The 20,905-nt window shown below is 35.9% G+C and overlaps 1 protein-coding gene and 2 pseudogenes across 1 annotated transcript; all 3 read left to right on the top strand.

Annotated features, from left to right (window-relative positions):
- Nucleotides 1-3,770: 3,770 nt before the first annotated feature.
- Nucleotides 3,771-4,853, top strand: LOC132314267 (UDP-glucosyltransferase 29-like; annotated as a pseudogene).
- Nucleotides 4,854-11,227: 6,374 nt separating this feature from the next.
- LOC132314907 (UDP-glucosyltransferase 29-like) lies at nucleotides 11,228-12,896 on the top strand (annotated as a pseudogene).
- A 2,075-nt stretch (nucleotides 12,897-14,971) lies between these two features.
- Nucleotides 14,972-18,387, top strand: LOC132314906 (UDP-glucosyltransferase 29-like). The gene is made up of 2 exons (XM_059813676.1): nucleotides 14,972-16,345; nucleotides 18,221-18,387. Exons 1-2 carry the CDS (start codon nucleotides 14,972-14,974, stop codon nucleotides 18,251-18,253), a joined length of 1,407 nt encoding a protein of 468 aa, XP_059669659.1. The 3' UTR covers nucleotides 18,254-18,387.
- The last annotated feature ends 2,518 nt before the right edge of the window (nucleotides 18,388-20,905 follow it).

Below are 20,905 nucleotides of genomic sequence, written 5' to 3'. Positions count from 1 at the left end.
GGAATTCCGTTTGTTAGGGGGGAAGAATGTAATACCCCGATAATTTTAAAAGATTTATTAATTAGGATTAATTATTTTATTTTATTTTTCAATGATTTATTTTATTTTATTGAGTGCTAGATTAATTATCTTATTTTAATTAAGTTATATTTCGTGATTATGTATGATGATTGATTGTTTGTGTGGTTGATTATTGATTGAATTATTGGTGTGTTGATTTTATTGGTATTATATGACTTAGTTGTAAATTCTTGTTTGTTTATGTGCTTCATGTAATTAGTTATTTTAATTTCGGTATTTAATTAATTATCTTATTTATTTAAATTAATTGGATTGGGCTTAAGGAAAGTTGGACCAAAAGATGTGGTCTTGGGTTTGTATGAAACCTTATTGGGTTAATTAATGAAGGTCCGTGGTTATTTAATTATTTAAATGATCACTTTTGTATCAATTATATATATATATATATATATATATATATATATATATATATATAATTATATATAAATATAATTAATTAATAATTGTTATGGAAAGATATATATATAGATATATATTTATTGATATTTATAAGTATATATGATTTAATTAACTAATGAGTTAATTATGGAAGGAATATATATTTATATATATATATATGTTTATAGATATAAATTATTTAAAGATTATTATTTTAATTCATAATACTAGTTGGAATAGGATTTGGAATTTAAGGTGTATAAAAATACACATAAGGCTTTAGGGTTAAAGGTTTTACACGTTAGAAAAATAAAACAGATAGAGAGAGAGGAAGAAGAAGGGCTGACAAGGAGGAGGTCGGATCTGAAAAGGAGGACGTCGGAATTGGAAGAGATAATTAAAGCTTAAAGCGTCGGTTTCGTTTCGAAACCTTCAGGCGAGTTTTCTCTAACTTTCCTCTTAGAACTCATAAGGATTTCACCTTGAGTATCAAGGCTTTAATTAAATTTATTTGTTTAAAAATTATGGTTAGATCGGAATAATTAAAAAGTATAAACTATTATATTTGATTTTTAGATTATTGAATTTTAATTGATATATATAGGTGTTATGTATATTTTAAAATCAATCTATAGGTGGATTTGTGACCCAAGAGAGTTAATTATGGTTTCTTTATTTTCTAGAATTGTTCTGTAATTTTCTGGAATTTTTCTGATATTTTTAGGAATTTATTAGGATTTATTTTCCTATTATTTGTTAGGATATATATATATATATATATATATATATATATATATATATACTAGGTAACTGGCGCATGTGGAGCGGCGGCACAATAAAAAATTGATCCAGTGCGGCGCGGTGTAGGATAATAGGGTGTATACGCCAATTAGGGCCATTTGATTAATTAAACTTATGTGAATTGATATGGTGCATCGCGGCGCATAAAACTTTGGTGCGCATGTGTATCTGGACCATAGAAGTGGTCTGGTCAACTATGGGATTATTTGGTGTATTGCAGACCATGAGAAGATGGTGCACTCGCTGATCTGGACCTTAGATCTATTATAGTTAATAGAAAATAATCTAGTGTGAGCGTATTCATTTACGCACTCATTTATGACCATTGGATGCGGCATAAAGGAAGTGATGGATTCAGTGTGGTGAGCTCACGGTAGCTGAAAGAGCTTAGCCAATACCAGCACACAAGGAGGCTTGAATCCAGCGCGTGCAAGTGCATAGTAAGCACGTGGGCGCGCGTGGGAAACTATGTTGGCCTAATTCGACACTAAAAATTAAAACGGTCATAACTTAGTCATTTTAAATCGAAATTGGGTCATTCTTGAGCTCAAATTCAAGGATTTTTCGTCTTCTTTCCAATGGTACCAATTTCATTATCAGATTCCCATCCTACTAGGAGATATTTATGTTTTAGTGAGAAAGTGTCGGAAAACTATTTAAACCAATATGGAGTATTTAAAGGAAACTATTTCTGACATATTTAGTTGCACTAATTTGTGTAAATATAATAAATTAATAATTTGTTATGGAAGGAAGTGTATATATATATATATATATATATATATATATATATATATATATATATAATTATTTATATATGTGTATATATAGTTTAATTTGTCTATGAGTTGTATGGAATGATGAATATATATATATGTATGTATGTATGTATATTGATTTTAAATAATCAAGGATTATTAAAGAAGGTGTTAAACACATAAATACATTGAATAACATATGTGTAGGTATATATATATATAAATCATTTAAGATGATTAATATTATCATTCTTATTTGGCATATCTTAATAGACTGGTTGTTAAATTAATGATATGCGTATAATATGCATGTGATGGCTATGTATGATTTAGCGTATTGTTAATTTTAAAGTTAATTCATGGTTAAAGTGTGGGCATGGATGAATTGTCAAATGATTAAATATATTACCTAAATATTTGTATGAATAGAATACATATATGGAAAGCATGGATGAATTGCTAATTAAATGTATGAATAAATATACCTGTGGAGGCATGGTTGAATTGCCAATGTATAAATATACATACACGGAGGCATGGTTGAATTGCCAATGTATAAATAAATATACTTATGGAGGCATGGTTGAATTGCCAATATATAAATAAAAATATTTACAATGGCATGGTTGATTTGCCAAAGCATAATTACGTTGTTATGTGTTAGATGATTAAAATATCATCTATAGTTGTTGTATGTATGGATTGGATTAGGGTTAGATATTCTTAAATGAGAATAGTTTAGTACTTACTGGTTAATGTATTATTTTACATTAATAAAATAATATTGGGGAAGACGTGGATGATTTGTCAAAACTTGGATTTTGGATATGTGATTTAAACAATTAAAATCGTTATCGGGTTGGGATTAAATAGAGTATTTCTTTTATTATAATTTGTTGTTTAAATGATTAAACAACTGACTAGGATGGGATTAAGGTCAAAGGAGTTTTTATAAAATGAAATGGTAGATTGGTCTAGGTATGAATATTATTTTAATAATTATTTAATAGGTATGGAAATTTAATAAACCTATTAATGGATGTGATTAGTATAGTATATATAATTATATATAGACATGTATATCGTGCTTTATTAAAGTTAAAACTTTATTAGGTTTGGTTTTGATCAGAGATGATCTGCTTATTGGTTTTCAGAGGCCTGGTAGAGTGAACTTGCTCGTATGGTTTAACCCACAATTTATTTTTCAGGTTATTAGAGGTTCCAGTCTCGAGGTTGAGGATCCGCAGCTGGGAGACTGTCATTCGTCTATTCATCTTGTGTACTTTTAAATAGTATTGGATTATTGGATAATGTTTAAGGGGTCCTTGAGTTATGGGATTTCCGAATTGTAATTGTTGGAGAATCATTAAGTAATATTTATTTATTAGTTTTCTTCAGCGGTTTATTTATTTTTTATTATTCATCTTTGTATTCTGTGCTTGTTAAATACTTAAATTGTTTTGATATCCCTTGATTTTGTGCGCGGACTTGATCAATCCGTGTTCCAAAATTAGGGGGTATCACAGTTATATACTTAGAAACTATTTTTGAGTATATATACTAAATATTATTCAATTATTCTTGAACATGATAAAGTTATTGAAATAAATATTATTTAATGTGTACTATATATATATATATATATATATATATATGATAAACATGATCAACAAGAAGGAGCCTAAATATATACTTGTGTTCTAAATATATACCTAGAGCTAGCCAAAATAACTCACCAAGAGAAACTTCCATATGTACTTGTGTTCTACCTGTCAATTTCATCTCCATCAAAGAAAACATCAGTGAAGAGTTTTCACTCTCTATACAACTAATAGAACTCCATCTTCCAACCTTGCCTGAGCTTCCTCCTCACTACCACACCACCAAAAACTTTCCACCCCACCTCATACCCACTCTAAAAAAAAAAGGCCTTTTGACATGTTAAACCCTAACTTCTCCAATATACTACAGACCCTAAAACTAGACTTACTTATATATGATTTCTTCCAACCTTGGGCACCAGAGGCTGCAAGTATGAATAATATTCCGGCCACGGAGTTCATTACCACCAGTGCATTGGTTTCTTCTTTCCATAATTATCCTTTCATTAGTCCCGGTACTCCATTCCCCTTTCATTTGCATGGTTGTGAAAGTATCACGGTCACCACTTGGACCACTTGGATCGCGTCATTGGATGCCTCAAACGATCTTCTAACATTGTTTTGATTAGGACTTTTAGAGAGATTGAAGGAAAATACGTGGATTATCTCTCCATTTTAGCTGATCAGAAGAAGATTGTGCTAGTTGATCCACTTGTTCAAGACCCCATCAAAGAAGACGAACAATATTCGAATGTTATCGAATGGCTTAACAAGAAGGATAGGTGTTCAACTGTGTTTGCTTCTTTTGGCATTGAATGTTTTCTGACCAAGGAGGAAATGGAAAAGATACCTCAAGGGTTGGAGCTTAGTGATGTGAATTTCATATGGGTTGTTATGTTTCATACAGGAGAGACGAAAACCGAGATTGAAGAGGCATTGCCGAAAGGGTTTGTTGAGAGGGTAGGAGAAAGGGGAATGGTTTTGGAAAGATGGACATCACAGGCAAGAATTCTAGGACATGAAAGTGCTGGTGGGTTTGCAAGTCATGCATTGTGGATGGAGTTCCGTGCTAGAGGGTATGAAGTATGGTGTTCCAATTATAGCCATACCTGTGCAATATGCTCAGCCACTGAATGCAAAACTAGTTGATCAGGATATTGGTATGGGTGTGGAGGTTGTTAGAGATATAAACGGAAGACTTGAAAGAGAAAAAGTGTTGAAGAAGTTAGATTGAAAGCAAGAGAGTTGAGTGATAATATAATCAGTTGGGTCTTTTTGAGGTGGAAATTCTTCAACTTGGTGTCAAAGTTAATTGATTGCCTAATTTCCAACTCTCAATGGGCAATTCTAGCTTTCCTACAGCAGATCCCTTTCTTCTACTCTAACTCTTTATTATTTAGATTCAAAGCTTGCAACCCTCATCATTGTTACCTGATCGATTTGATTGAATGGTTACCAAGTACCCCCATTAGATTTTCCCAGAAGCACACTATGGAATATTTCAACCCTCATTCACTGTCATTTATTTGGCACAAGCTCATTTGGTTCAAGCATCACATCCCAAAGCATAGCCACATTACTTGGCTAGCAATCACAGAGAGACTTTACACTCTAGACACCAAACCAATGAAGCACAAACACTACACCAATGCATGCTACCTGTGCTTATCTGATTGGGAATCAGTTGACCATATATTCTTCAAATGTAAATTTAGTAGCTTAATTTGGGATTTCGTTCAGCATGTTGCTGGATTCTACATCAGACCTAACTGTTGGAAGGACCTCATTTCGTGGTGTTCAAACACTAGGCAAATGAAGCACTTCACCACTCACAAGCTCTTGCTCTCAGCTGCTGTCTATTACATTTGGCAAGAAAGAAATGCTAGGGCCTTCATGAACAAATCCTCAAATGTACAGCACACCATCTGTCTCATCAAAACCTGCATTAGAGCAAGGCTTGCATCACTGGCATTGAAGAGTGGAGCTGAGATAAACCAAAAGGGTTCCATTGAGGATATTTAGAAGGCTGTTCTTGGAAGGTTGTACATTTGCTGGTGGACATCCCTGGCTTCTCTTGGATTGACTCATCACATATGGGGTTGGTTGATATAGTATAAGGGGATACTGCAGGGTTTTTGTCATTGCTTTCATACTTGCTTGTTTCATTTGTAAGGCTTGTTCTTGCTGGTTTTTCCTTGTAGGGTTTTGGGGTCGGGTTGGGGGCTCATTTGGTTGCCCTTGTTGTTTTTGTTCCTTGTTCTGTTCCCCCTCACTTGGCTACTCCCTGTACATTCTTTTATCTTCTATGCATGCTTACCCTTTAACTAAAAAAAAAAAAAAAAAAAAATAGGAAAAGATAGATGGGGTGGTACGTAGAGGAGTTGTTATAACTTTGTGATACAAGGGGAGACTTGTCCCACATTGGATCTGGATGGAAAGTAATATGGGTATAAATGGGTGGATATGCAGTACTACCTAACAGTTCGAACTTTTGGGTAAATGGGCAAGCGCCCACCCGTTACAGTTGGTATTAGAGTCAGACCCAATCCTTGATCTGGTGCCACGCCAAGCGCCCGGCCCGAAATGAGTCCGGGTGAACCACCCCGGGTAGGCAAGGTGGCCCAACCGCAACGAGGGCGTTGCGAGTTCGGGTGGGAGAGAATGTTACAAGGAGAGACTTATCCCACATCGGATCTGGATGGGAAGTAACATGGGTATAAATGGGTGGGTATGCAGTACTACCCAACAGTTCGAGCTTTTGGGTAAATGGGCAAGCGCTCACCCGTTACATTTTGTAAGATGAAGAAAGAAGGCAAGCAGTAGCTAGAAGAAGTAATTAACTTTTAGACACATAATATTAACTTTTAGAAACATAATAAAAAACTAATTCAGTGCACGAGATTTTTGTCGTCGTGGGTCTGGAAAGATCATATGTTTCTAATCTTACCTCTGTACACAAGATGCTATTTATTTGTTTCAAACCACATGACTCCATGTTACAATAAAACCACCTTAGCTAACAGCCGCCCTCTTCTAAACACATAATCGTATGTTTTTTTTTTTTTTTTACACACCATTACTGAAATAAATTTTTTTAAACAGACCATAATAAAACTATTATATACATTAAATGAAAATAAAATGGATAAATTACTAGAGCATTTCTCTTATAATTCACTCATGCCATAATCTTTTGAATCTTATAATTTGGATGTTGGTGTTGAATTAGGTGGTTCACTGGTCAAGCATTTCATTGGTTGATGATAAATTTATGTTACCGAGTTTCCTGCGATTTTTTATTTTTAAAAAATACAGGAGATTAAGTATATATACTTGTTCAATACCATTTTCGAGCGAATTAGAAATTGGATCCAAAATGGAGTGTTTGATCATTATTTTAAAAGCTTAAAATGGGTTTGTGGGAATGTGTCCCTCGGGATGACCTCCCGACTTGCAGATTTGTAATCAAAACTACACTTTGTAATGATTGAAATAATCGTTCAATGGAGATATATATGTACGTATAGATAGTGTTGTGGCATAAAGAGAGAGACTAACTATCAGTTTTAGGACAATATATTAATTTTAATAATGGATTCCATCTCTTGCAATTTATTTATTATTACTTTATAATTGAGTTCGGGTTAACTAACACGACCTGAGATATGGTTTAATTACAAATAAATGAAAATTTTGACGTGTGATACCCATATTCCCCCTAATGTTAGCTCCGTCTTCCACAGTTCCACTTACACCTCCTCCCTTTACATGTCATGATACTGACGTATAATAACTTGCATGCCCTTTGAATTGTGAAAAGACAACTTTGATAAGTTAATTTATTCCAAAGCAATGATACAAACCTTGAATCCGATTGTTGGGGCTCTCACAAGAGCGGTGAGTACTGCCTACCCCTTTTGTGACCTCTTGTGAGAAGGCCGACTCAGTGCCAAACCCTCTTTTCGTCATTTAAAACAGATGGGTTGCTCCAAGTAATGGCAGACTTACACTTAATATCCACGCTTCATATTATCAATGGTCTAAATATTGTGAAAATGGTAGACTTCTCTATTTTTACATCAGTAGTCCGTGCTACTGCTACAAAGCTATGGTGTCAAGGGAGAGTATTCAGCTTGTGCTACAGTGGGGTTATCATGATGTTGATATCGAAGGGCAATTGTTAGTCTATCATGCGTTAAAGCCCATTGATGCAGTTATAAGGTCATGGTGGATGATATTTAGGTTTTGCTACAATGACTTCCATGTAGTAATGAGTAAACAGGTCCAGTTGTTGGGAATTAAATCTTCCTTCATTGAAGCACAATGGAAGCATATCATCGTATAACCACCAAACAGACACATATATAGAGATATATACAAGCATACACCAATCAAGCACAACATAATATTTTACGTGGTTCACCCCAAATCTAGGGCTAGGTGAGAAGAACTTCCACTATTAAGAGAATGTACAACAATAGAGAATGCCCACTCACTTTCCTTGCTACATTCAATCGATCACTATTCACTATGAGGCTACCTCCACTCTCAACTTGGAATTATGCACACCCTCTCCACTCCTCACTTCACTCATCCTTAACAACCCATGTCTCTTTTGTACCTTTTCCACCCAACCCCATCTCTATTTATAGAGTTTTCAACACATTTCTTGTTGGATAAGGATTACAATTCCTTAGTGGCCAATACTTACTTTACAATCAAATTCCTTAATTACAAGGGAACAACTTGCCGTACAAGTCTGTAGGCTTAATTAAGGAAAACAATTTCTCAGATACAACAAGCAAGTGCGACCGGTCGCACTCTTCAGAATCCATATCCCAGAAAGTGCAATCGGTCCCAGAAACTGCAACCGGTCCACAACAGTGTGACTGATCAAACTTCTTGGAATATCATCAATCTACAAGAATTTGAAACATATCCTAACAATCTCCATCTTGATTCAAATTCCATCAATTAATGCATTCATCCATAACTCCACCTCGACTGAAGTTCCCTCCATCTCGAAACCAAATAATCATCTCTAATCTTCTCTCATCTTATTCCTTCCTTTCCATCCCAAACCCATCACCATTGGTGTTCAATTACTCACTCTAGTAACCCACAAATTTCAGTGAGACTACACTCACCAATCACTCATCCACTCTATCAACGCCATTTTTGCACTCATCGTTTCTTGGGAACTAGCACTCACTTTCTCACTTCTTGTCATAAAACTTGTTCCTCATAGGCTTTTATCTTCATACCTTCATCTATGATTGAAACTCCAAGACATCTCATGATCAACCATCTGTTTTGACAAACTTCCCATGACGACTTTGACAAGACAAATGTCTTCAAGATTCTCCTTTGGCTCTAATAAAGGCTAAAACTGCCAAGACAAATTATTGGCTCTAATATCAGCTGTTAGGAATTAAATCCCCCTTCATTTAACCATAAAGAAAGAATCACACAACCATCAAACATGCCATACACCAATCAAGCACAATACTTTAACTTTAGGGTTACATCCACGTAAAAAAGAATTTCTACCGTTACAAAATAATAAGAGAGTGTAGAACTATAGAGAATACCCGCGGCCCACTCACTTTACTCACTAGACTCAATCACCATTCACTCTGAGGCTTGACCTCCACTCTTGAGCACCCTCACCCCTTCTCACATTACTTATCTTTTCAACCCAAATTTCTTTTTTACCTTTTTCACTTAACCTGTCTCTATTTATTTAGTTTTCAATACATTTTTTGTTTGACAAAAATTATAATTCTTTGACGACTAAACAAAAATTATAATTCTTTGACTACTAATAATTATTATCTTACAATCAAATTTCTTAATTACAAATAAACAACTTACTCATCCAATGACTAAACAGGCTTTTTGGTAGAAACAAGCGGCACAAGCCTCTATTTTGGATTGGGATATATGGCCGGCCTCGGGGGCCCTCAATCTTTTACCATCTGATTGTAATACATATTCCGATTGTAAGTATGTTTCGTATTAAGACTAATTTGCCTTTTTGTATAAATAAATAATCTTTTTTTGGGACTAAAACACCCTTTTCACTTGTGGGCTACGGGATCAAATATGGGTTAAATGTATGCGGGTCGATATGAGAATTCGGGTAATGGGTTCAAATGTGAACCCTTGATTGCCTTTCCCAAATCGTAACAGAACAAGGAACACGGCGGGTAAAGTGGCTCCGGCGACGGCGGCAGCGAAACACCGGTGATGAAAGCGGCGGAGGAACGACGACGAGAAGACTCTGGCGTTGACGGTTTGAAGGCGCCCTTTCTTCAAACCCTCATGACCCAACCTTCAGACACATGTTCGAAACTAAAGTACATGCTTCCTCAACAACCTTCGTCCAAACCAAGCAGGTATCAATTCCACTCTCTCTGCCTATATATATATATATATATATATGTACAAAATCGATCTGAGATTTCATTATTAAGTATGAAAACGTCTGTACCTTCCATTGGTTAGAAGAATTTTTAGTTTTTTTTTTGGGAAGTAGCAAGATGTTGATACTGTATAGTAGATTTCAGGACTGATTAGTTAAAAATACAGTTTGTTCATTGAGGATTGATCCTCTTCATGCGAAAACTGTCACATTAAGCTTTTTAGAGATATATTATTGAAAGTAGTAATGGATGATCAAAGCAGCAATTAATGATTTTTTTTGCGCGTAATAACCATTGATGGAAAATTAAACATATTAATTCCAAAAAAGTTGGTGTGAAAAAGAGAAAATAACTTTTGAGATTAAATTAATGATAGAAATTATTAATTTTTTAATTAAAAAGCATTAACAAATTAGATTATTTTTGACATTTCATGTGTTTTTTTAATGCTGTTAGTGCGTTAAATTTGACTGCGGGTGTTTCCGAACTTTTTGACAAAATTTGCATTTATGTGTAATTAGGCCTTACCGAGTGTCAGTGTAATTAACCCTTCAATTAATAATATTATTCATGTTGTAAAAATTGTCCTAAAGAGAAAATTTTCCCACTAAAGTGATTTTGGTGGGTAAGGTGACTTGGGCTGCAGAGAGCATGAGAGTTGGGTAGTGTGGGGTTTGGTTTGTCCAGAATAGAAAGATTAGGTTTTTGAGCTGTGGGAAATGAGTGACAGATGATGGGTTTTGGAAAGTTGGCAGGGTTAAGTCTAACTAGCAGGGACCCTCTATTGTGCGCAGTACAATCATGGAGGGTTGTGATTGAAAGCGCAATTCAATCGCAATCCTTCATGGTTGTACTGTAACATCAGAGGATCTTTACCATCTGTCCAATGCCCTTACGTATGCCAATACAACTCAGTCCACATCATATTGTTTTCTTGTTTCCATGCTTTACTCTCTCTCTCTCTCTATATATATATATATCAGCATGTGTTTGGCCCTGTTCTTTGCCCGTGTGTCCCTCCAATGCCACCTTGTCTCTTCAGTCTGCCATGTTCTGCTCATACTATACTAATCCATTGCAAACAAACTAGCTGGGGTTCAAAAGAATATATATATGTTCATCTAGTGGACCTAATATCACCATAGTCATATTGTTTATTTGGATACAGAGAAGAATAGAGTTCATGGAGGCTAGACAGAGCAATACCATTAGTGTTCTAATGCTACCATGGCTAGCTCATGGTCACATATCTCCATTCCTAGAGTTAGCCAAGGCACTCTCAAAGAGAAACTTCCACATATACCTATGTTCAACCCCAGTCAATCTCAGTTCCATCAAAGCAAAGCTCACTCAAAAGCACTCCATTTCAATCAAACTAGTTGAGCTTAATCTCCCAACTTTGCCAAACCTTCCCTGTCACTATCACACCACCAATGGCCTCCCACCCCACCTCATGCCCACTCTCAAAAAGGCCTTTGACATGGCCAAACACAACTTCTCCACCATCCTGAAAACCCTAAACCCTGACTTGCTCATATATGACTTCCTCCAACACTGGGCGCCAGAAGTGGCCTTGTCACATAACGTTCCGGCAACCCTCTTCCTCAGCCCCTGTGCAGCATCAAATTCCTTCATTCTCCATCTCTTTAAGAACCCTAATTGTGAATTCCCATTCCCGGCGATATATATTCGAGATCATGAGACAATTGGCCTTGTGGGAATACTTGAATCATCTTCAAATGGCATAAAAAATCATGTAAGGTTCGAAGAATGCGTGAAACTATCATCTGACATTATATTGATCAAGAGTTTTAGAGAGACAAGAAGGGAAGTACATTGATTTTCTCTCTGTGGCAAGTGAGAAGAAGATAGTACCTGTTGGTCCTCTTGTCCAGGAAAGCCTTGTTGAGGATGAGAAAATGGAGATCTTTGAATGGCTTAACAAGAAGGCTAGGGGTTCCACTGTGTTTGTGTCCTTTGGGAGTGAGTACTTCTTGTGTAGGGAGGATATGGAGGAGATAACAAATGGGTTGGAGCTTAGTAATGTAAATATCATATGGGTTGTTAGGTTTCCAGTAGGAGAGAGAATTAGGGTTGAGGAGGCACTGCCTGAGGGGTTTCATGAGAGGGTAGGAGAGAGAGGGATGGTTGTGGAGGGTTGGGCCCCACAGGATAAGATTCTAGGGCATTCAAATATTGGTGGGTTTGTGAGCCATTGTGGTTGGAGTTCAGTGATGGAGGGTATTAAGAGTGGTGTTCCAATCATAGCCATGGGCCCATGCCTATGCAACTTGATCAGCCACTGAATGCTAGGCTGGTGGAGGAGGTTGGTGTGGGTGTGGAGGTCAAGAGAGATGAGAGTGGGAGGCTTGAGGGAGAAGAGGCTGCAAGAGTGATAAAGGGGGTGGTAGTGGAGAAAAGTGGTGAGGCTGTGAGGAGGAAAGCAAAAGAATTGAGTGAGAACATGAAAGAGAAGGGAGAGGAGGAGATAGATGGAGTTGTGGTAGAGCTAGTGAAACTTTGTAAGAACAAGAGGATGAGCTAGTTACTAGTAATTTGATGAAGTGATGTAATTATCAGAATATTGTACATGTTGAAGATCTCTACTTTCAATTAACCTTATCACTTTAATTTTTTCTGGCAAAAATATGTGTAATAATTGAAAACTTTCTCCACTATTTCTTTCCTTTCTTTTCTTTTGTTTTTTTCTGCTCATTTGATGTGTCAGAAATAAAAGCTGACTAATTGCTTTGTTACTCTGGCATTTGGTTACTTAATTTTATTTTTCCTTTTTTTGTTTACTGTCATGGCAATTTTCCATATATTGCCATGCATGTATCAAGGAAGGGAAATCATAAATCATAATTTGTTTACCACTTAGAAATGTGTAAAGAAAACAAAACCGCGGATGTAATTTTTATTTATTTATTTATTGTATAAAGTGTAATGTACAGTGTTGGGCTTTAGTATTTGTTATTAATAGGACCTTATTACAAATGTAACTAAGGTAAAACAAAGGAAATACAAGCCCAATTGGCAACAGGCCCATAGCCGATTCAAAAGGAGTAACCATTGTGACCGTTATTAGCTTCATAACATTATTTATTGTTTTTACTTTTTCTTCTTCTTGTCATTAATTGTTTGCTTGCTAAGATACTTAATAGTAGAATTCAAAATCAAAAGTAGTGGTTTGGTGACGTATTGTATCACCTTTCTTAAAAGTATTGATCTTGTAAAATAAAAGTTTATAATATCAGACATCGTTAAATTTTGATAATAATTAAAAATAGTAAATGTTGAAGGAGTCCCAATTGGTATCATCTCGTCTGGGACTCCTCCAACATTTCCAAGCACCAATTCATCCTGTGGTTGGCAATATACTTTGTTCGACCCTTTGAAGAAAAAAAAAAAAAAAAAACCACTTTGGTGGCACAAAAAAAATTGGAAAGGGGTATAAGAGGAATGGAACTCGTCCAACTGATGGAAGAAAAATAAAAATCGGGATTAAAAATCTTGATAATGATTAAAAATAGTAATCACGTGTCTGTTTCAAATCATTCAAAATATCTCTATGAGGAGACCTTTAAGTGAAACGCCCTTCACTTCTGAACACACATAACACCTTTGGCGGTAGAGGATTAATTTTTTTCTAGTTGACAAAATATACCCTCTTATTATCCCCTCTTTGCAATGGAGAAATTATTTTGTGGAACATCAATTATTGTCCCAATCATTGATAACTTGACATATAAGACTTGTCTAAGCTTTTTTACATTAGGATAAGCATGTAAAATGGATTAAAAAACTGACAAAAGACTTGTATATCAAGTTCTCAATGCTTGAGACCATAATTGACGTGGTTAACTTGGTCCACTGAATAAATCATTTCTCCACAAAGGGAGGATCAACTTATTGTGAGACTTAATTGGCATAGAGGATCACGTCGTTTTTTTGAGAATCACATTAATATCTTCAATATTTGAATAATTAAACTGAGGTTAAGATTAGAGATGTGTTGATCAAAAGCATTCTTTTTCTTGCTTTTTCCTAAGATAAATGACAAACATAATCTAGCACTTGGTTTTCCTATTTATGATTTAGGGACACTTGACGTTATTTTTCTTTAAGAGGACTGTGCATTTGGTTAAAAGGGAAGTGCAAATATCAGATCCCTTTTCTATATTCGTATATAATATATTTGCATCCTGGAGATAAAACTGTAAACCGAAAACTAAGATTATTTTCAAATTTCAGATTTTTTTCACTTATGAAACCAATTTTTTCTTGCTGAATTCGTCACTAAAAACTAGACATACTGAATAGGTTTTTAAATTTAAAAATTCAATGCTTAAAATTTAGCTATTACAATTTTAATTTTTTGTGTGTACTTAAATTTTAGTTTTATGTGACTTTCCTAAAACCTTCTTGATAACTACTATCGCCTACTATTCTTTTATCACTTGAATTTGTCTTCATGATAATAAGAAATCAATTCTATTTCGGCCACCATGCCTACTGACAAACCCTTTTACCAGAAAATGAGTGTATATGCTTACCTGTGTTATACATGTATGTATTGAAGTCTATCAATGATGGAAAACTTCACAACCAGTTCTAATGATCTGTGGACTAGAGTCCACAACAATATTGTCCTCTTGCTTCCGTGCTTTACTCTCTCTCTCTCTCTTTCTCTCTCTCTCTCTTACCATATACATATCTGCATGTATGTTTGTTCGTGTAGCCTCTCTTCTTTGCCAATGTGCACCTCTAATGCCACCTGGTCTCTCCAACCTGCCACGTTCTGGTCTTACTATACTAATCCATTGCAAACAAACTAGCTAGGGGCCAATAGTGTATATATATATTCATCTAGTACACCTAATATAAACAGACATATTGTGTATTTGAATAGAGAGGAAAAGAGTTCATGGAGGGTAGACAAAGCAATACCATTAGTGTTCTAATGCTTCCATGGCTTGCGTATGGTCACATATCCCCATTTCTAGAGTTAGCAAAGGCACTATCAAAGAGAAACTTCAACATATACCTATGTTCAACACCAGTCAATCTCAGTTCCATCAAAGCAAAGCTCACTCAAAAGCATTCCATTTCAATCAAACTAGTAGAGCTTCATCTCCCAACTTTGCCAGAACTTCCCTCTCACTACCACACCACCAATGGCCTCCCACCCCACCTTATGCCCACCCTCAAGAAGGCTTTTGACATGGCCAAACCCTCCTTCTCCACCATCCTAAAAACCCTAAACCCTGACTTGCTCATCTATGACTTCCTCCAACACTGGGCGCCAGAGGTGGCCTTGTCGCATAACATTCCGGCAACTCTCTTCCTCAGCCCCAGTGCAGCAGCAGGTTCCTTCCTTCTCCATTTCTTCAAGGACCCTAACAGTGAATTCCTATACCCAGCGATGTATATTCGAGATCATGAGAGAATTGGCATGCAGGGTATGCTTGGAGCATCTTCAAATGGCGTAAAAGATGTTTTAAGGTTCGAAGAATGCGCGAAACTATCGTCTGAAATTATATTGATCAAGAGTTTTAGAGAGATAGAAGGTAAGTACATTGATTATCTCTCAGTGGCATATGAGAAGAAGATGGTACCTGTTGGTCTACTTGTCCAGGAAAGCATTGTTGAGGAGGAGAAAACGGAGATCTTTGAATGGCTTAACAAGAAGGATAAGGGTTCCACTGTGTTTGTGTCCTTTGGGAGTGAGTACTTCTTGTGCAAGGAGGATATGGAGGAAATAGCAAATGGGTTGGCGCTTAGTGATGTTAATTTCATATGGGTTGTTAGGTTTCCAATGGATGAGAAAATTCCGGTTGAAGCAGCACTGCCTGAGGGGTTTCTTGAAAGGGTAGGGGAGAGAGGGATGGTTGTGGAGGGTTGGGCCCCACAGGCTAGGATTCTAGGGCACTCAAATATTGGTGGGTTTGTGAGTCACTGTGGTTGGAGTTCAGTGATGGAGGGTATGAAATTTGGTGTTCCAATCATAGCCATTCCTATGCAACTTGATCAGCCGATGAATGCTAGGTTGGTGGAGGAGGTCGGTGTCGGTATGGAGGTCAAGAGAGATGAGAGTGGGAGGCTTGAGAGAGAAGAGGTTGCAAGAGTGATAAAAGGGGTGGTAGTGGAGAGAAATGGTGAAGCTGTGAGGAGGAAAGCAAAAGAATTGAGTGAAAGCATAAGAGAGAAGGGAGAGGAGGAGATTGAAGGAGTGGTGGAAGAACTGGTGAAACTTTGTAAGAACAAGAAGGATGAGCTAGTTACTAGTAATTTGAGGAGTGCTGTAATATGAATATTGTAAATGTTACTTACCAATATATATATATATATATATATATATATATTATAAATGTTGAGGATCTCTACTTAATAACCTAGTCGATCATTGAATGTTTTCTGGCAAAAAATGGATAAAATGGAACTCTCTCTCTCTCCTTGCTTAGCGTTTGCATTTTCATTTGATGTCTATTGATTTGTTCAGAATAAAGCTGGCTAACTGCTTTGATACTTTGGCATTTTGGTTACCTAATTTTCCATATATTGCCATGCTCTAATTAGTAATAGAATATTGATTATTTTTTACTTTTTTTTTGTTGTTTATTTGTCATTAATGTTTGCATGGTAAGTGTAACGGGTGGGCGCTTGCCCACGAACTATTGGGTATTGCTGCATACCCACCCATTTATACACACTTCAACCCCCATCCAAATCCGATGTGGGACAAGTTTCACTTGTAACATTCTCCCCCACCCGAACCCCCGCAACGCCCTCGTTGCGGTCGGACCACCCTACCTACCTGGAGGCAGACCCGGACGCTTTCCGGGCCGAGCGCTTGGCGTGACACCGGATTAAGGACTGAGTCTGGCTCTGATACCAACTGTAACGGGTGGACGCTTGCCCATTTACCAAAAAGCTCGAACTATTGAGTAGTGCTGCATACCCACCCATTTATACACACTTCAACCCCTATCCAAATCCGATGTAAGACAAGTTTCACTTATAACAGTAAGATATATTCTGGTATTAATCTTTTTAATCTTTAATGGTTAAGTGTAAAAAACCCTCTCGTATATAGACTTTATGCAAAACTAATTTTTACTTTTTAAAAATGTGGATATTAGTCAAAACAAAAAAAAAAAAAAGAAAAGGAAAGTGCAAATAAGCCCCTAACCACTTTTTGACAAAAAAAAAAAAATATGAAAATCTTATTTTATCATTTTTTATTCTTATTTTGCCCCCTCATGAGGAGTGTCACACTCGCACACGTGTCCTATTGGCTGCTGACATTATTTTGTTTTTTCCGATTTCCAACGCCTGCTTTACTCTCTCTCCTCACTTTCTCTCTCTCTCTGTTTTTACTTTATCCTTGGAAATCAATTCTCGCAGCACTACAAGTGGAAAAAAGAAGTTGCTGAAACTTTATTACCCTGCACCATTGATCAATCAGAGTCCTTCCCAACAACCTCCACAACCACATTACAACGGTTCTACTTCGTCTTGTCCTACACAATTTTTTTTTAACACTCCTGATCCTTATAATTATAATTTTTATCAAACACAATTTGTCTATGAATTATTCGATCTTCCGGTGTTCAACATGTGGACGGGAAAGCCTCTGCCAAAGGATCAGGAGTAGAATTATACTCTGCAAAAATCCAACAACAGAGTGATCAAATTGATCAATTAATCCAAACCCATGTAATGATCTCTCTGATACTAAAATGGGTCTATCTAATTTTTCAATTTCATAGATGTAATTGTGAACCAAACACCCCTCTTCTCCTCCTTTAACAAAACCTAACAGAAGGCAAGCAACATTTGGAACCGTGGCATACCGGCGAGCATCAACGGAGCAAGGCAATGGCCACACAAGCAACAACAAAGCGACACGATCTAGATGGCAACAACGACGATGGCGATGGAAACCACAACTGGTCCATCGCAAGCCAGTAAACAAACGGCCAGGGCCTTTCCCACCGACTGTGTAGCACGGAGGCAGTGAAGCGACGGCTTCTGGTGGAAAAAATTTAACGGTGGGTTTGGTGTTGTAGATCAAAGTTTTTTTGGGTTAGACCCAGTTGGTGTGGTGGCTTCTGGTAGAGAAAATTTGATGGTGAGTGTGGATCTTTCTTTGCCCACTTCAAGGTTTTTTCAGGATTCAACAATGAAAAGATTGGTTTGGCCCTAAATCCATCACCTGAAGGGTGTGGTGATGAAGGAAAAGGAGAATAATGAAATGGGTCTGAGGTTTAGAGAGACGAAGAGGAGAGAGAGTAAAGAGAGAGAATAAAACAATAAAATTGATACTAATATAAAAGTTAAAACTGGTAATATAATAAAAAAATATATATATAATAAAACTGATAATATAAAAATATAATAAACTGATAATATATAAAAATATATATAAAATTTGATAATATAATAAAACTGATAAGTATAATAAATATATATATATATATATACACAAATGCTTCTTGAGGGTATTCCCGTCATTTTACATGATTTGGATTTATAATTATTAATTTATTCAACTGAAGTGAGGGTAATATCGTCATTTTAAGTCTTCAATGGCTTATTTGTACTAAATTGATAGTATAGAGGGATTTTTTACCACACAGGGACCGATATAATATCGATAGTAGGGGGAAGTTTTTTGCACTTAACCCAATCTTTAAATTCAAAATCAAAAGTAGTTGTTGGATGACAAATTGTGTCATCTTTCTCAATACTAAAGTGAAAATTTATTGATTATAAAGATCATATACATCATTAAATTTTATTACAAAAATGTGTTATTTCATTGTTTTGATCCATCTAATTTTATCACACCTACATTGTTTTGAACACATGTATTATGTGAATTGAAAAAGACACTCCATAAATTAGGATTCACGAAGCTAGTTCCATTGATTGGTAGAGTTTTTTATTAAAGATTTTAATTGTAGTCGTTCAAATTTGTCATAAAATACAAAATGCACATTCATGGTCAAAAACTTTTGTTATATATTCAAATTTTTTTTTTTTTTTTTTTTTTTTTTTCTGGGTAAGCAATCATTTCTATTTATATATATATATATATATATATATATATATAGAGGTACATGTATAGAGAGGGGCATAACCCTATGTACAAAAAGACTTAGCACCGGTTGAGGTGAAAAATACATGGACATTGGACAACAATAACAGATTCAGGGATACTCCAAGCCAAAACAAACTACTGTTTCCTCAACTCCAAAACAGGAAGGTAAATAACTTTGGCATCCAGCACAGCAAGGGCAACCCTTTTGGGTTAATTAAACTAATTTTCTTCTGATTTTAATTTTGACCGTATCAATTTCATGTAACCGATCATAACATTAGTAATTTAGATATAAGTTATAATAGCATGGATGAATTGATTTAAGAAGATTATGCTTGAGGAATTCATGCCGGGAAGGTTGTCCTTTAAACTAATATCAGTTTAGTGAATTCATTTAGAATCGCAAATCTTTTATTTAAGTTCAAATTCAATCCTTTTTATTCAAATAGCAAATCTGTTTGGTCTTTTGGATTTAATGAATGAAAAGGAAAAGGAAAGGGGAAAATAAAATATATAAAAAATGTTGAGATAAAAACATAAAAGAAATATACTATGTCAAATTCAATATTAGTTCCTCAATTACCTTTTCTACATATTTTTTAATATATATAAAAAAAATATATATATAGTTTGGCGCAGAGTCTTCCATGATTACCGTCTAAAAAGAGGTAATGTACACTTCAAATCCGTGATTTACATATTATAAAGAAATAATAAAAAATTTAAAATTTCACAATTATGGCAAAAATATCAAAAGAGACGTGATTCTTTTTTCATACAAGACAATAGATCACGTGCTCAATTGAATTTATAATTTTTTTAATCATTTACTAAATTGAATTATGTTTTTTTTTTTTTTTTCCCCCGAAATATATGTTTGATCTCAAGGTATTGTCTTATCTAAAATGTAATAATTCAATTCAAGCAAGAAATAATAAAACAAGCCATTCAAAAAATAATAATAATAATAAGGTAAAGTGCATTAAACCCTCTGAACTATTGGTCATTTGCAAGAAACCCCCCTGAATTACAAAAAATCCCCCCTGAACTATGATTTTGTTGCAATTTACCCCCTTGAACTATTGATCATTTGCAAGAAACCTCCCTAAACTACAAAAAACTTCCCTGAACTATGATTTTATTGCAAGTTACCCCCCTGAATTATGATTTTATTGCAATTTATCCCCCTAAACTATGATTTTGTTGCAATTTACCCCCATGACATCAACTTCCGGTACCGAAAATTTTGAAAGACCAGTTTACCCTTATAACACGTACACTACGTCGTTTTAACTTATACACTTCTTACTTTTTTTTTCCGCCAAAAGATGTCTTTCACCCAACACAACCCAAAACTGAGAGCTAGAGAGAGAGAGAAGAGACCAAAGAAATCCGAGGTCGACGGGATGGCTTGGTCTCGGATGATGGCAACTTGTGCGTGGAGGACTCGGTTGTGATGAGAGCTCGGTTGACTCGGCCGTGAACTGTGGAGGCGACGACGAGCTCAAGGGGGCTCGGCCGTGAACTGTGGAGGCGACGACGAGCTCAAGGGGGCTCGGCGGTGAACTGTGGACGGCTATGTGCTCGAAACATGGACGATGATGTGCTCGACTATGGAGATGGCGGAATGGGCCGGCGAGATTGGAATGGACGATGGAATGGACCGACGAGCAAGGTGAGCTGAATGGAGGGTAAGGCGGTGACGGAGATGGGCTGACGCAACGGTGCAAAGAAGTGCGATATATATGGCCGACG

This window comes from Cornus florida, unplaced genomic scaffold (assembly GCF_030987335.1).
Source record: "Cornus florida cultivar Cherokee Brave unplaced genomic scaffold, ASM3098733v1 CherokeeBrave_3.0.0_Hap2_Chr06, whole genome shotgun sequence".
NCBI lineage: Eukaryota > Viridiplantae > Streptophyta > Magnoliopsida > Cornales > Cornaceae > Cornus > Cornus florida.
The sequence above is the reverse complement of the archived record's forward strand: the minus strand, read 5'-3'. Positions and strand labels throughout refer to the sequence as shown.